This window comes from Pagrus major, chromosome 12 (genome assembly GCF_040436345.1).
Source record: "Pagrus major chromosome 12, Pma_NU_1.0".
Classification (NCBI taxonomy): domain Eukaryota; kingdom Metazoa; phylum Chordata; class Actinopteri; order Spariformes; family Sparidae; genus Pagrus; species Pagrus major.
The window spans coordinates 7,006,322-7,023,801 of NC_133226.1; the positions used below are offsets into that span (position 1 = coordinate 7,006,322).

General features: G+C 40.0%; 1 protein-coding gene across 1 annotated transcript in view; it reads left to right on the forward strand.

The window, feature by feature from the left end:
- whrna (whirlin a) overlaps positions 1-12,718 on the forward strand; it is a 164,874-nt gene extending 152,156 nt beyond the window's left edge. The window contains exons 11-12 of the mRNA XM_073478688.1: positions 1,127-1,249; positions 11,464-12,718. Of these exons, the coding sequence (XP_073334789.1) occupies positions 1,127-1,249; positions 11,464-11,646 (306 nt within the window). The 3' untranslated portion in view covers positions 11,647-12,718. The remainder of the gene's footprint in view (positions 1-1,126; positions 1,250-11,463) is intronic.
- The last annotated feature ends 4,762 nt before the right edge of the window (positions 12,719-17,480 follow it).

Genomic DNA, 17,480 nt, shown 5'->3' on the forward strand with positions numbered 1-17,480 from the left:
CTACGTCACAACAATGTTATGTGTTGAAAACTTGTATGTTGAAGTAAACATGTATCTAACACTGTGATCCTACCCTCTCACTGAAGTTACATAATGCAAAAACAAGTGATGGGGGGCCATCAAAATGAATTTGAAGCTGATATTTTAAGGTGAAAAAAGTGGCATAATGTTGCTTTAAGACATTTCTTCAAGGGCCTTGAAATAGTTTTCTCAATGTCAGTTTTCTCATGTCAGTCAAATCTCACAACAGGCTAACTGGTGCAGGATTGTGGGCAGTTGTGGACAAGTTACTGAAGAAAACTTTGCAAGCCACACACTATGTTTAAGAGAAAACTTGAGTGTGAGCGACCAACTATGTTCCTCTGTTCCATTAGCTTACATTTCTTATGGAGGGGTTTGATTTTTTCGCCTTATTTGAGAAGCTTAAACAAGTCTTATGGGGTTTCTTGTCCATATTCTAAGATTAATTGGTGCCTGCTATTGGACTTATTAGTAAAATGTGTAGTTTTTGAAAATCACTGTATGTCTGCATCTGCCAGTGGGCAGATTATAATATTCTAATTTTAGAACAGGAGAGACTTGAAGTTTCCTGCAATTAGGTGGAAAAGATGTGTACATACTGTATATTGGTATCACAATCAGCCAGAATGAGTTGGAAAATATCAGCATTTCTTTATTCGTAAAAATCCAATATTGTGCATCCGTAAATGTTGTTTACATGAGGCTTTAGTAGCATGTCATTTATACTAAATACTAACAAAATAATCAGCAAATCAGCATATTCCTTGTTAAAAGTGAGTAAAGGAGTTCTTCAAATGGTTATTTATTTTGACCTCTGACTTGTGAGGCTGTTCTAAATAATTGCTCAAAGATTCAATATGTACATGTTAATATGGAGTGGTGGCCTTTATCAATGTGTTGATCCACTGGGGAGACTCTTGAGTGTGTCTGCACAGAGAAAAAGCTCTTCTTGGATAAACAAAGACAGAAAAAAATATATATGTAGGCACAGAGGGGAAGCAGACACAGGGAGAATGTGTAATGTTAGGAATATACTCAGGTTTATAAGTATGCATAGATAATGTTGTTATGTTATAACTTGTGCTCTTCTCCCCCATCACTGTAGCCGGGGCTGTTGGAGCCCACGTCTACGCTAGTGAGGGTGGCAAAGAGTGCCAGCACCCTGGGTATTGCCATCGAAGGTGGAGCCAACACTCGGCAGCCACTGCCACGGATTGTCACAATACAGGTGAGTCAGGATAATGTTTAAAATAGTACCTCCACTAGACTCACCTCTACTTTACCCCTTCTCCTTTTTAACATGCAGTCAGCTCCATTTTGCTGAGTATTCTCCTCATATTCTCAGCTGTGTTTATCATATCCTGGGTGCCTTGTTGATTCTCTGTGATGGCACCACAGGCCTACCTTCCAGGTGGGATTTGACATCCTTTAAAATTTTATATGGATTCACACTGAGATTTCCTGCTAATTTGGGACTCTCACAAAGACGATTGCAACATTAGTGGCCTTCATGAAAAGGGTTGACTGCCGTGGATATTAACAGCAACACTTTCTAAGTATGAGGGAGTCTGTTTAATGTTGATGTTAAGGACTTAAGGCAGGATCAGCAGCAATATACATGGGAGATTACACTATATAGCACATTTTATATAAATGCTCAAATTTGGCTCTGGTCAGGTATGTTAATGTTGAATTAAATGATGAGGCTGAACAGAGTCACGTCAGCAGTGGCAGCATGTCTGCATTTAGCAAGACTACATTGAAACCTAGTATATGGCTGGACAGGGTATGTTCAGTGTGCTATACAGGCCAGACTGCTACAAAGATAGTGGTAGTATCTATAGTGTGAATTCTTGGATATTAAGTGTTCATCTGCCATAAGGGTTGAGCGATGTCTACTGAATTGGCATGGAACATCACGATGGAAGATGATATTTTTTTGGAGGGGCATGATTTCTAGCTCATTCACAACAATAATGTACAGTAGTAACAGATTGTCCTGTGTTTATTATGTCGTTCTGTATCCAACTCCTCATTGTTGTTGTTAGGTACTAGTTATTGTGTTATATTTTTTACTATATCAGGAAGGATGTTCCATAGCAGGAAACTGCTCAACCTTGCTCAAGTGAATAGGGTGAATCATCACCAGCTCACCGAGGTTAGAGGATGCTGTCAATATGATAGCAACCTCAAGGTGTCTCACCTAGCCGAGAGAACTTTGCAGGAAAATCAACTCTCACATACCTGCCGGGCTAGCTTCTGACATACATACATCAACGTGATGGCGATAAAAGTGTCTGTGTCTTTCTGAACTACAGAGCTGTTGCCTCTGTCTCTTGCCCAGGGACTACAGTAAATTGTAAATGTAAATTAGCGTATTACTAAGTCTGATACAGCTAAGAAGCTATTTGTTGTCCCTGTCAACTAAACAAATACATTTTAAAAAAAATAGTTCTCTTCATCCATCTTCAAACTTTGCTTTCATTTCGATCTCAACTAGACATCTGTAAAGTTTAATTACTAGTGTTGGAAACAAACCTTTTCGTCCACCTGCCACTGTGGCTGGTACATTCCAAAATCTACCAGCCACTTTCCTATTTTCAGCTGCAAAATAATGAAAAAAGATCTACAATATTCGAGTAATAGGCTATTATTTAAGGCAAATATTTGAACTCTTAAGGAAGATACTGACATTCTCTCTTTCTCCCACTCATACACACACGCACGCACGCACGCACACACACACACACACACACACACACACTCAGTGTGCTCATCTTCTCCAAATAGGTCGAGGCTGATTTGTGCCTTCATGACAGCTGTATTCTCCATGGATGATTTGGTGGTAGCAAACCCTTGAGACTAGAGACTAGATGATCATTGTATGTGTGTGCTTATGAAGAGTGGCATAACACCAATATATTGTCTGGACTGTCTGGTCTCACAGAGGTTGCTGCTAGAAAGCATGATAAGCACCAATAATATAGGACTTGGATATGTAACTTTCGTGCAATGACCAGCGTCAACCGCGCTTTTTATTTTCTTTCTTTTATTTTATTTTCACATGTTAAAAACAGAACTTTGCCTACAACTTCTGCCGTATTGCAACCCTGAGGGGACACACTACCTACCTACCACACTACAGAAATACATTTTACTCACAAAACAGAAAATCTATCCGCATTTGGCGCTTGGTAGGTGGCTCTTAAATCACTGTGAAATCACAATGATGGTAGAGGTTCAGTCGTCCATGGCTGTCGTTGATCATCCACTGACCCAAAACTATCTGGAATTTTCTGCAGTGGTCTCACTAAAGTGTACTGAAGTGGCACATCAGATGACATGGTTAAGCCACATTTGAGTCAAATATGTCAAAAATGAAATGTATTAAACGCAAGTACTCCACTCATATCTTAGATGTTTTTGTTTGAAAGAGACTTTAATGAAGCAGAAGCCTTCAGTCTTCAGACAGTAGTATCCAAAACCAGCCAGCAATAGATCTGAAATGAGCAGCAATCAATGAGTGGAACAGCTGTAAAGCCTCCCTGAGGATGTAATTGAGGACTGTTTGTGTCTATTAATTTTGAAAGAGCACCGACCAGTGGTGTAACTACATCACTCACTCATTCAGTAAGTCGGGGACAGACGTTAGTGTTAACAGACCTGGCCGTGCTTTGGTGCAGTCCGGCCAAAGCACTGAATATTCAGATCTCTTGGCCATGCACAGTGAAATCCAAATATTGACAGCTTAGCTAGAAATGACAGGTTAGTCACCTGAAGAAAGCTTTTACTGTGACTGGGTGTGCATATATCTGTCTGCCATGGTAATTTTGCAAGTCAACAAAGCCTTGTATTAGCTCAGCACTATCTTTTGCACTAATCATGACTTAACCATGGAGAAGCAGGGAGTTACAATCTAAAGATCAGAGCAGTGAGCAGCCACAGACTTCAGTCCACACCCCGTCCAAAGCCCTCTCTTAACCTCCCACTCCACAGAGGTGGTGATTGAAATAAAAAAGGGTTGCTGATTGCGAGGGGAGGGATAAAAGGATCAGAAATCAGCACATTCAAAATCAAAGAGTGCACTGGAAGAAAGTGTGAGTGAAGGATGCAAAAGAAGGGAGAGCGGTGTGAATAAGGGGAAGAGGATTTGTACAGATGAGGAAGTGGTTGTATGCCGTATTTGGCTGTTTGGTTGGAAGGTCATTGTTGGAAGGATGCATTAGGCCCAAGTAAACAAATGTGTTTTTATTCCCAAACTCAGTTGCTCCCATTTGCGCTTGTGATACAAATTCCCAAACAAAGATAGGAAGATGGGATGTCAGGTTTTCCCCCTGTGAAACTATTTTATCTGATGCATGCGTTTCTGATTTTGTCTCCTGAAGAAAGAAGACAGCTTGCCTAATTTTATTTCTGAGCTGCTTCTTCGTTAAATGATTGTATGTTCCATAACTGTTCCTTTGCTCCATTCACTCAGAGATCAAAAAAGCATCAGCTTTCAAATTAAGAAGAAGGAAGGCCAGCACTGCAGCTTTGTATACATTCATGCAATTGCCACACTGTTATGTAAGTCAGGATGTAAGCACACAAAACAAGAAAGTTACACCTAAGAAATGAAGCCACTGAGTCGGCTCGATCCCCATCAATACCTCTCCAGCTCACAGACATTTGACTGAGAGACTATTACCCCTTTCACGCTGAACAAAAAATCCATTAACGCCCACTTCTAACTTCTAACTTCTGGCTTTTGTCTTCATTAGGAAAACGTACAATCAGCATTCATTTCCAGGTCGAATGACTCTGCAGTAGTCACATGTAATTATATGTTCCAGCTCTGATTGACTGTGAGAAAAACACCTGGATGGACACACTAATTTTTCTTCCCTTTTCCAGCACAATGCTGGCAAGTGAATACTTTCCACTCGTCTCCGTTAAAGCAGCACTCCGACATCGGTCAGTCAGTGTTGCTGACTGCTGAGTCAGTTTTGATTTTTTTTAAAAAGTGACCAGTAACATTGTTGTTTGCCTCCGTGTTGTCTGTGTCAATAACCATTCCTTGCCAGCTGTCTGATCAGTACTGCACATGTGGATCTCTGAACAGAGATGAGAAAGAAGCAAGATGTCTCACTCCTTAGCTACTTGATCTCTGGAAAAAAATGTAAATTATTTTTCAAATAAGTTTAATGTCATCTGGGTGTAGTCTGATGAGGTATATGATCTGCTGCTTTCTACTGTTTCCTGTTTTCCGGCACATTTGTAATGTTGAATATGATGCCAGGGAACAAATAGAAGGTGAAACTCGTTTACTTGCAATGAGAAAAAAAAAACAATTGGTTATTTCAAGTGGGTTTATCTGCGTTTTTAAAAAAAAAAAACATATTCATGCTAGTTTTGGTGCAAAAATGGTATAATAAAAATGTAAAGGAAGCTGATTGTAATGGATAATTGCAGAGGAAATTGTTGCTTTTTCCCTGTGGCATTAGCTTTTAGGGACAAAGACGTGAAGAGGTCTGAAACAAAGTTAAAATTAATTTCATGAGCTCAGTTTAACAGAGTTAAAGTTAATTCAAAACAGTTGATTAGATTAAAACTGTTGCTTGCTCTCAACAGAATGCATAAATGTCATCCATCAACTTCAAACTCTATGGGATGCAAGCGAGACAAAGCCACGAGTTACACGACACCGCTGCTACATCCCTGAACAATAACACTGTGTAGTTTCACGGTTATTAAGAGACATTAATAACATGGCAGCCTCGAGGTCACTTGTTACAGATATGGAGGGAGACTATCTGCACGTTCAAGTTTCAAGGTGAAAAAGTGAGCAGTAAAAACTTTGCTCCGTCAGCGGGGAAAGCTAACTCAATGTTATTAGGCCCTTGAGCAAGGCACACAACCTCAGCACTTCCCCGAGTCAGGAGCAGGCATCAGGATGATAAATCTGCTTTGAAAAAAATTCTTTAACTTTGTTTCTGGCTTTCTGATGGGCATCAGTTCTATCCGGAGGACATGATGGCATCACATCAAAGCCAGTGCCCTGTACAATATACCGTCTCTCTGCAGTGGTGGAAGTAACACAGCAGAACCCTCTGGCTTCTGTATTACCTATCTCTCTGGGCACAAGGGCTCTCACCTCAGGTCGCCTCAATCATGCCTGCTGAGGATGAAATACAGATGAGTGGTCGTTATCTGTCGGTATCGCCTCTCCTGAAGCGACGGCCCCTTATATCTGCCATCTTCCCATCAGGACACTCCACTAGCTCAAGGTAATTGCTGTAGGCTCAGTAAATAAGAGATGTGATGATGCCATCCTGTCTGGACGGTGCTGCTGGTGTTTTAAGCCATCCAAGTTGCACGTAATGAGGTCAGCTGTCAGAACATGGAGGTAAAACATGGAACTGATACAAAGGAAAACATGGCTCTGAGTCTTACTTGATGATTTGAGGTTTAAATGAAGTTTAAAGCAGCATTAGTGTGTTTTCATGGCTACTTGGTGGCAGAAGAAGTCCACAACAAACTGAGAGACAAACTGCTCTAGTTGTATCTGTATGTTCACCTTGTGGACTGCTATCAGCCTATCAGAAAATAAGATGTAATTTACCAATGGTGGTGGCTGATGTTTATCTGGTGTGTCACACTAATTTTATGCGAGCGAACTCATTGGCTACTGGCTCGTGATGTTCCTGCCATCAGTTTGTAAGGCTACTGAAAAATTCTCCTCATTGAGTAGGTAGTTTTGTAGCAGTCTTGATTGGTTCATAAACTTGTATGATTGAATTTGTGCTCTTTCAAAGATAGTGTAATGAAGGGCTGAATGACTGTAAAACAGTTTTTATTTTCTATAATGAGGATTTCTTTGATTCTCTGTCACATACGGGTGAATAACCAACAACAGAGACTAAAAATCAACCACAAAAACATCTCTATCGACTGTCGGCCACATTGTTAATTTACATTAACGTTTCACAATCCGATCATCCCTACCTTATAAAGTTGCTATTGCTAACATGCTAGCAATAAAAACATCCAATAGACACTAAACAGCATTATTATTTATGTGGAGTGAGTTTGTGTTCACCTGATGAGGTCCAATATTAATTGTCCTTTTATCTGTGGTCTGTCTGCTGTTTGGTTGGGCTGCCCCTGACAAAAGATTTTTTGAGTCAACTAGAAGTCCTTAGTTCAAACCATTAGTCCACTAGCTGTTGCAAATGTATGACATTAATTTAATTAAGAAAATATATATTTTTGATGAGCCACTTACACAATGCTAATAAATTTTGTTAATGTATTTCAACATAGCATAGCAACACACAAGTCTCGTTCAAATCCTGGGTCTAAAAAACTTTCAACTTCACAAGAACAAATACTACAATACTACAATGAAGTATTTTCCAGGGCAAGTGAAAAATAAGCGTTTGAGTCTGTGTCCCTACCAAACATAGAACAGGATTTATCAGAAACATACTGGACAGACAGGCAGGCAGACAGGTAAATATCTCTGCAGCGCTGCTTGAGAGAGACATACCGTTTTTATTCTCAGAAGCTAACCAACGTGCTGTTCCAGTATGGGCTCTGATGCGATCATATCCCTGTCAGAAGCTTCGTAATCCAGCCTTGAACTGCGGTGTCTTTCAGGAGACCTTTTGAAATAAATCCACAAAGATAAATTCACATTAATTGACCCAAATCAACCACAAAATAAGAACAACCAAGACGCTAAATTAAGATGAACAAAAAGACACTAACTCAAACAAAAATCACAAAATCCTAGGCTGAGAAGCTTTAAGCTCAGCAGTCCCCACTCTGGAAGCCTCTCCCTCTCTGATGCTGTCACAGGAGCTTCTAAGCACCTCTTCCACGCCAGGTGCACCTCATTAAGCAATTAAGTTGTAGTTAACCATGGCAGAGCAAGAGAGGACAGGCGGAGAAAAGGGACAAAACAGCATGGGGACTGTGATTTATTATACATATTTGTTAGCTGTCCACTGACCAATCAGTTCCAACGACCTTCATGTTACAAGAGTAAAGGGCTGTGTTTCAACCTTCCTCCTCATACTTTCCTACTAACATTGAGTTTTTTTCTGCGACTGATGGAGTAATGAAAACTTTAAAAAATTTAGTTGACTAGGGGTCGACTGTAGCAGCTAGTGCACACCAGATTTCTCAGCTGCAGTACCAGGTTGGGTTGAGGCACACCAGTTAGTCGACAGGGAAACAGCTGAACCTTCCTAATTGTTTTATCTTGCAAATATGGAGGATGTATTTTGGAAGTAGGCAAGCCGCACTCAGTTGTGTCACCAGCAAACTGTGATGTTTCAAATTTTGAAACCCAGATGCCCAAGCTGCACTGACATATTTCCAGATGTTTGCGGTACAGTGGTGCAAGAGTGCGTCGTAGAATGCATACAAAGGCCATTACATTTTGTCTCTCAACATGAAGAACTCACTATTTCTTGCACAACCACTTAATGCTGGTAATGGATGTCAATCATCCAGAGCAGAGTTGTCCAAATTGAATGTATTATGAAAGTAATTTAGACAAAAGCTGTTCTGAGCATGTGATTAAAAATGTGGAGGCTGCTGATGATTTCCACTTCAGACTGGAGAGAGGGAGAGAACAGCAGCCATGACTTCATCACCTGTTTCTGTCCTTTGGTTATGTAACCTTAGAGGAGAAGCAGATAAGATGAACAAATGTGACTTTTTGTTCAGTTTTGTTCCAGACATACTGGCATCAAGTATTGTGGAGATCTGCTTCATTGAGTGAGATCTCTAGAGCAGAGGGAGGTCTTAGATGCTTACTTCAAACAGAAGCTAACCGCCTCTGTTCAGCAGTTCAGACCGTGGGCAAGGATACTGAAACTGACGGCCTTCCAAAGTTTTACTGATACTGGTGGGACTTGTTGGGCCGGGATCTGCTGGTTCTTTCCCAGTCTTCTGATTTCGCTGCCAGCGAGCAGAAACTTACCCAAGAAATGAGAGATCATGAGTCCTGTATCCTCAGGGTGTCAGTAACAGACGGCAGTTTTTTAATCACATATGAAATGTGTGAGGATATAGCTGCATAAGGTTGCCGGGAAAGCCTTAATTTTTGTTGACCACACATCTTTGGAGAGACATGTGGCTGCATACATTTACTGCTGAGCCTTCACTGTGTGCTCTGAGGGGCCAGACTGCAGGGGTGTATGTGGGTCTATTTATGTGTCCGTGTGGCTGTGACTGTGTTTCTCTTTGACAGGGTGACTCTTTCTGTATTCTAATGAAGTACCTGTCACATCTATAGAGGATATTTAAATTTGAACTTGGGCACTGAAAGAAACCTTGTTTATTTGGGTTTGATAGACCAAAAGTAACAGCAGTCTGTTTGGCAGGACAGCCTTGGACCTGGACTGCAGTTTTGATACAAACTTCATTTCTACTTTTGAGATTTTTGCCATGATGCTTCACTGACAATCACTGACAAAGATGACCTTTTTTCAGAGATAATTGCAAACCAAACTTTTCTTTTGCTTTTCTAAATACAATTTCTGACCAATCAAAGACTTGAAAAATGTGTCTGCTGCAAAGATAGCAACCAGAAATGACATGTCCCTGCTCAGTTCTGATATAGAACTTTATGAATTAGACTTTAGTTTTTCCTTCCAATTGTGTTTGTATTTCCCTCATTGTTGTACAAGGAAAGAAGATGTGTGTGTTTTTGTTGTTCATCACGTATTTTATGAGAAAGGAGTGTGGGGCATTTTCATATTGAGCATGACATTTGGCTTTGAATCAATAGTAGTTACAGAAGATCTCGTGGGTCATTTTTATTCTCATCCTAAACTTGTACTCCGTCAGTCTTTCTTTTACCAAGTCAGATTTAGCAAATGGCTAATTTGATGAAAGACCACCTGTTCATGAGTACTGTAGATTCACATTTGGGAGATGTGATCATTAATATATACGCCCCCACATGCTTTATAAGGCTGCCTGTTCTGCTTTCTTTGTGGGTAAGTCACATTAACAAAAAAATATCACCCAAGAGTAAAAGAAACAGGAACTTTGCACTGTAGAAGTCCTGCTGTTAAAAATCAGCAAACGCAAATATGTCAAATTTATGGTGGTTTCACATCTAACCAGCGTGATATGGTTAAATCGAACTGTGGTGCAGACAAAACAACTAGATTGAGAGTGCCTGAAAAGAAAGATGAAACACTTCATAGTGGATGCTGGTGCGGTTCGTTTGTGATGTGAAATTAAACAGACCAAATACAGAGGTGTGTTGAGCTTATGTTATGCTTTATGTATTTGGGCAGTACAAGTGTATGAAAAAGAGGGAAACTCAGTAACTTTATCACATTATAACAGCATAAAATAAGTCTTTTTGTCCAGCTTATGGTTGTTCATCACTATTTTTGATACATGAGTTCCATTTGCAGTCTTTCTTTACAAGCTCTTTGGGACACCAGAGAAGATAAATAAACACATTAAAAATGTAACTGGTGATGTAGAATGACATTGCCACCTGTCAGTCCATAAGACCTCATGTTTTCAGCTCTGGGTTTGTTTGTAATAAGTCAGTGTGGACACAAACCAGACGTGAACTAAAAAGAAAGCATCAGTGTAACTTTTCTTCCCTTGGTCTGGACCAGATGAACCAAACTCCAGGTGTGAGAGTGCTCATGAACTCAAAATGTACCCAAATGTATTCAGATTAAGGCATTCTGATTCCTTTCACACTTTGGAGACAGGCAGACTAACTCTATATTATTTGTTCAGGGCTGAAGCAGCTGTGAATCTTGTTTGTGCCCAAGTGAAGTTTCTAAATTTGAGAAAGTTGCTGAATCCAACACATAAATCAGTGGTATCTGCAGCTACCTAACCAATCTGTTTGACCTGAACTTACCGATTCTTACTCCGAATTTAAAACAAAGACCTATCATCCTTTTTCCTTTTTTCCCTTTCCTTCAATGTTTTATTCAGGTTCTTATGCGTGTAACAGATCTTGTCCACACCTACAGAAACTCTTCTCTCCCACACAAAACAATGCTCCTGAACTGTCTGAAACTGCCTTTAATTCTGTGACTTTGTGACATCACACTACATCACCATGTCACACATTCGCGTAATTTAATGCCTAGCGGGTAGTTTGGCACATAAGAGTAAATTTAGCACAGCTGCTCTGTTGTTGTTAGCGGCACTGGCTCAGGCGTGGGTATGTGGGAGGGGGTTCTTAAAGAGACAGGAGCTAAGACATTGCATTTCAGGCAGAGGGGGGACACAGTGCTGCAGCACTGGACAGAATGAGAAAACTGATGTGTTTTTGAGCATCAAAGCATCTAAACATATTCCAGTAGTAATCCAAAATAAAATCATGAACCTGACAATGAGCATAATATGTCTGCTTTAAGTTCTCTTAATTTCACATTTTCTCTGTATTTGTGTGTCTCTCTCTCTCAGAGGGGTGGATCAGCTCATAACTGTGGCCAGCTGAAGGTGGGTCAGGTGATCCTGGAGGTGAATGGAGTTTCTCTGAGGGGCCGTGAGCACAGGGATGCCGCACGCCTCATCGCTGAGGCCTTCAAGACCAAAGAGAGGGACCACGTGGACTTCCTGGTGACCGAGTTCAATGTGGCGCTATAGCTGAGTGGAGGAGGAGAGAGTATGATGACGAGGGCAGCACCAAGAGAAGAAGAGTCCGAGGACAACGTGAGGGGACGGAATTCAAGGGTCTATTTATTCAAATGGCACAACTCTTTTAGATAGACATTAACGAACTACCAACTGATCTCTGAGCCCTTCTCCTTTCCCATTAACCCCAACTTTGAGTCTGGACACGTGATGCTCAAATTTACAAGGTATTACTTCTGCTGTGGACTTCCTTCAGGATTCTCCTCAACGTGTTACCTCCCCACTGTGAGACCTTATGCACTAAAACGGAAAGTAGTGAAACCTATATGTTTTGTTTGTTCTCTCAGTGTTAAAAACCCACTGGAACGTCTCGTAGCACTCCCACGTCCCACGGTCAGTTTATTTTATGTATTTGTTGCTTCTGTCTGAGAGACAACTGCACATCTGAGACTGATTCATGCTCGACTTTACAAGCTTGGATTTGTATATGTAAAAATGAACAAATGTAGATACAGATGCATATATACTGTATACATTAAGATATTCCTATATGAATTATAAAACCCGTAACCTCTGTTGCATCATCAACATATAGTATATATATATATATTTCAAAGATGATGAAAATTCAGGCCATCCTGGCGATACAGGATTCTACAGATTTTACAGCGATGCTACCGGCCTGTCTGTGTATTAACACCCTTTCACAAAAAAGAACTGGATCAAAACATGTCAGAATTGCAAAAATTTACATTACATGCTCTTCTTTGTTTCAGACATCAAAAAAGACACAAGTACATGTGAAAGAAGAAAATCTTCATATGGCTACTACACAAATGTGCATCATTTCCTGTTTCCTTTTTCACGTCTCCATGTGTATATTGTTTGAGTCTATGTCCACACTTAGCAAGCTACATTTGAAAATGCTCTTTACGTGTGAAAACACCATGCTGCATCGTTTCCTCTTATTCCCTCATGCGCGTAGAGGCAATCTGAATCCAGTGCGGGAAAGGCGGACCCCACCACTAATGATTAACACTAATCTACAAGAAGGTAATTACAGGAAAATAAATAGTAAACAACAGTTTAAAGTAAAAGATGTTCTTGTGTTTCAAATACATGAATCAACTTGGTCATTGAACAAGCCAGGGGTGTGAGCACCATTCATATTAGTATTTACTTACTATACAGTGAAAATTTAGGGTTACGGATTAAAAATGGCAGCCATAAATAATTAAAAAAACATGTTTGATTCTATGAAAGTCTCAAGGATTAAAATATTAAGACACTTTGGAGGCAAGATTTCTACTACACACTAAAACACAAGGCTGTTGTCTTCAGTTTCATTCACTCAAGAGAGCAGATTTGAAAAGCTCAGTTTTAATGTGTTAAAAAAAAAGCTGGATCGCAGATATGTTTTCAGATTTTGCCAGTTTAGTGGAGGTACTCTCAGAGGGGATAAAGTCCCTCAGTTTTTCCCACTCAGCTCAGCTTTGTCCTGCTCCTACTCCCCCCCCTGAATAACAGTTGATGATTTTATTTTGTAATTTCATAGTTTTAATTATTTTCACCCTGGGGGTCTTTCTGAAATCCTTGCTCAGTGCAGCAATTACGCCCAAGAGGGGAGTAATGAGACATTTAGAGGACGACACAGCCAAAGACTTTAGAAACACTCCTCCACATACGCTCACACATGGAACGTGTGTGCGCATGCACGCGCTTGTTTTATCCATTTATAGAAAAGCAATTAGGAGATAAGCAATCAGGTAGAGTGAGAGATGGAACGAGAGAGAGGAAGAATGAGAATGAGAGAGTGACTAAAATAACGAGCGAGACGTGATTGTTGTTGTGGGAATGATTTGCTTCCTCTCAGGAAGAGTGCGAGCATGGGGAGGATGTACAGCAAACATCCTCCATGTGTCACTCCAGAGAAGCACATTAGGCTGCAGGTAGAAATAGGAAGTAATTGGAGTAATTAATCTGAGTGTTGTGTGCGTGGATGCACGTTATGTGTGTGTTTAATGTGAGAAGTGTGTGGCTGTCTGCAGTTAATGGATGAAAAGAGAAAAAAATATGCTCAAAACAAGGAGACGGCAAATAAAGACAAATGTAAATTTCATGAAGGGAGCTGCTGTACGAGACACACGAGGAAGTGGACTGGGCTTTTTGAAGAATGAGCAGCTGTGTGAGAAATTGCTATCAAACACTCCTTAATCATTCTGGTGACAACTGAGAGAACATGCTTTGTTTTTACATCATATCCCAGCCTTCTATCTTCAAAATGTCAACCTTTTAATGAATGAAAAAACAAATGTTAGGGATGCACTCGTAGGGTTTTTAAAGGTCATGCCCATTTCAAGTATGTTTTCACCCGTAATGCCCAAAAATGATCCTAAGATTATATATTTTTCGAAAGGATCTATCACAGATGAAAACGAAGCCTTGAAGAAATCACGCCATAAGGGAGGTGTTGACACATTGTCAACAATGTATATAATGAAGGTGAAGCATTTCTAATGTCTTCAGTTTCTCTACCAGACAGCCTGAGCCTCCTCAAACAAAGTATGCCAAGTGTAAAGGTCCCTGAGGCCCCAGCCATGACAACGCATACTCATACACTGCTTCACGTCCAAAGAATTTTTCTTTCCCAGTTGTGTTGCTGATTTTGCTGCCTAAATGGATTTTGGTCACTAGACAGTTAAACAAAACTCCACAAGAAGCTGGTATGTACACAGTTTTCACATATTTTTATCTGATTAAGTTGTTCATTCATTCTTGTTTCATTTTGAGTTGTTTCTGCCAACCTGATGGTTCATTATTCACCCTTCTTTTAGCTCTGGTTTGGTCCCCACCAGCTTGTGCGAAAAATATCTGGTTACGCTGCGATAACTTTTTTACCAGTGAATTGCAATTTTTTTCCATCTGTTGTTTGGTGCTGGGAAGGTAGCATACAGTTGTTTAATCAGACCTTGTTTACTGAATACTGCTACCCGATTTAGTGTACAGACAGAAAGAAAAGTGAAATATAGAGGCAATACAATTGCGTAAGATGTAAATGGAAAGATACAGTTACGTACATGCAAATTTGCCTGGGTGGTGTGAACTGATGCAAAGACATATCTGTGCAGTTGAAAATGTTTGAATACATGCGTATAATTATGAATCTGCTTTGTAAACATACAAAGATGAAAGGACAAAGGAGAGAGACTGGATGGAAATAACAGAAAGAACCAGAGTTTCTGGTGAGTTCTGAGTGGAGTCAGAGGCTGAGCTAAACACAAATGCACAGGTACCCATGGTGTGTACCATTGTACCAGGTTGCTTGCTAACATACATGGGTACATTGGCTGTTTGGAGGTCAAGCAGTCAAACTTGCCTGAAAAATTTGCTTGGCTTTCTGTCTGAACACACAGTGGACAATACGATAAATGTGCTTTTAAACCAAAACAATAAGCAAAAACAGGCTAAAACAACTCAGTAGAGCTGCAGAGTTGGCGATATTTCTCTGTGTTCCTGTGTCACATTACACAGAGTCATTTTATTCTTTGTTAAGATTAAAAACATTCATTCATGCAGTTTTAAAGAGAGGTTTAGTGCATCCCGAACAAAAAACAAACTAGAACAAACTAAAAACCTTTTTCTAACAACAGACAGAATTCCTGCCTGCATCTAAGATATCTTATCTATCAAAAAACCCTTTTTATGTTAACTTTTCCATCTGACATTCTCCCCTTTTCAGGGACCGTAAATTTCAAAAGTGTTTTGGACACAGAGTCAGGAGACAAATGCATATAGTGTCTGTATTTTAAAGGACCACAACACTGGACAAAAGCATATTTTTGTGGCTGCCTTCAAAACTAGAGTTTCATGAATGTTTAAAGTCCCCTCTGGCTCACAGAACAAGAAGTTAAAAGACAGTCAACATAAAAGCAGTGACATGATACAACTGAAGAAGTGAATGAAGAGGAGATAAATCCTCTGTGTGACTGGTGTTTTGCAGATTATTAAAAGACAGCCTGCTCCTGTAAATCCTGTAAAATTTCAGCAGTTAAGGCTTTAACAGTAACTCTGGTCCTGTTGCAGGATCTATATGACATTTTATAGGTGATTCTGTCAATTTATAAGTCAAGAGAATTGATTAAAAGCTGCTGTATTAAACTCTTGAGCCAGTCTGTATCTGAGGGAAAGTGGAGATGCTCTCATTTATACAAAAATTATCTGTCTCTAAGATAAGTGAGGCTTTTGAGTGCATCCGTTAATTTGATTTGGAGACATGTTAAATGGTTGCATATTCAGGGCATGATCAAACAATATCCGGAAAATAACGTATTGGCTACAGCCACCGACAGACTTAAAATTCAGGATGCATCAGCGTGCGTGTGTGTGTACATGAGTGTGTATGTGTGAAAGACATAAGGAGGTAGATAAGAATACAGAGAGAGAGAGACATCCAGACAGATGAGAGCTGGTGTGCGTCCTCTCTGTGGAATAACTCTCCGTTAAACAATCTAATCTGGAAGCAATCGTCGCCACATAGAGGAAGAATTTTCTTTTCTGAGATGAGAATTCAAGTCTCGCATGACACCTCTCTTCTGGGAGGAGAGAGGAGATGAGGTGGCCAACCTTTTGATGCAAAATTATATAAAAGGTTTAATCTTTCCAGTGAGAAGTGCATAGAATATCTTTACATTTGATTTAGATTCACTTTCAGGTCATTCAAATAATCTTAACGAAAACTTTTTTTATTTCATGTGTTCAGGGAGCTCTCCCACTTCGAAGGCTATTAAAACCCTTTTAAAGCCCTTTGGATCAACTCAAAAATGCAAACTGTATAACAGATTTTGCGATACCAAAAGAATAGTTACAGTATGAGAAATATAGAGGATGTTTTTTACAAAAGCCTTTTTTCATTTAAGAGATAAGACAAATATATTTTCCTTATTGTCAACAAATCCCTTGAAAAGACCAACAATGTGTTATTCCAGGCCTTTCTTACTCCCAACGTGTCAAATACAGCAGCCTGCTCAGTTGCCCTACGCTTCTAAGTTAAATGCTGTTGTTAACCCTCCAGTGTTGTAGTTCCTCCAGCTTCCCTCTTGGGTAGTAGTATAAGGGCCCGTCAGCCAGTGTCTGGGTTGTCAGTGAGTGTCTATGGCCCTGTGGTTTGTATGTTTGCAGATTTTGCGTCTTTTCTGGCGGAGACACAGGAAATGTGAGGCAACACAGCAGTTTCTCTGCAAAAATAGACCTATAGAACGGCCTGTAGACAGTCATATCAACATCATGCCAGTACTTCACTACAGTTTTAATGTCTGTATCTGTAGAATATGTCACAGACATGAAGAGAATATGCACAGCAGGTGAAGGGGAGTGCACTCTCTTTTCTTTTTCTCCCTCTTTGTCTTTCCCCCTCCTGCATTCTTACTTTTTCAATGGGGGTAAAGGAAAATCATGTCATCATTTATTAACAGGACACACACGCCAGTGATTCATAGCAGCTCAGCGATGCAGCCGCCATACACTAAACAAGCAGCCCATGTGGACAAAGGGTAAGGCCGTTGCTGTATTTGACGAGATGGGAGTGAGAACGTGTTGGTGATTCAGTCTTTCAGTGCTACTTCTCTACCCTTTCTTTGGTCTCAGCCCCAAGCACCACATTGGTACCTGGTACCTATATATACATATATATCTCTCTCTCTCTCTATATGTATATATATATATATATATATATATATATATATATATATATATATATATATACACACATTGTGCTCTAGTGAGTATTCCAGCTTCAGTACAGTGTATGTGTAATTGAGTCAAAACTAAACTACAGTGTGTGTTCAATT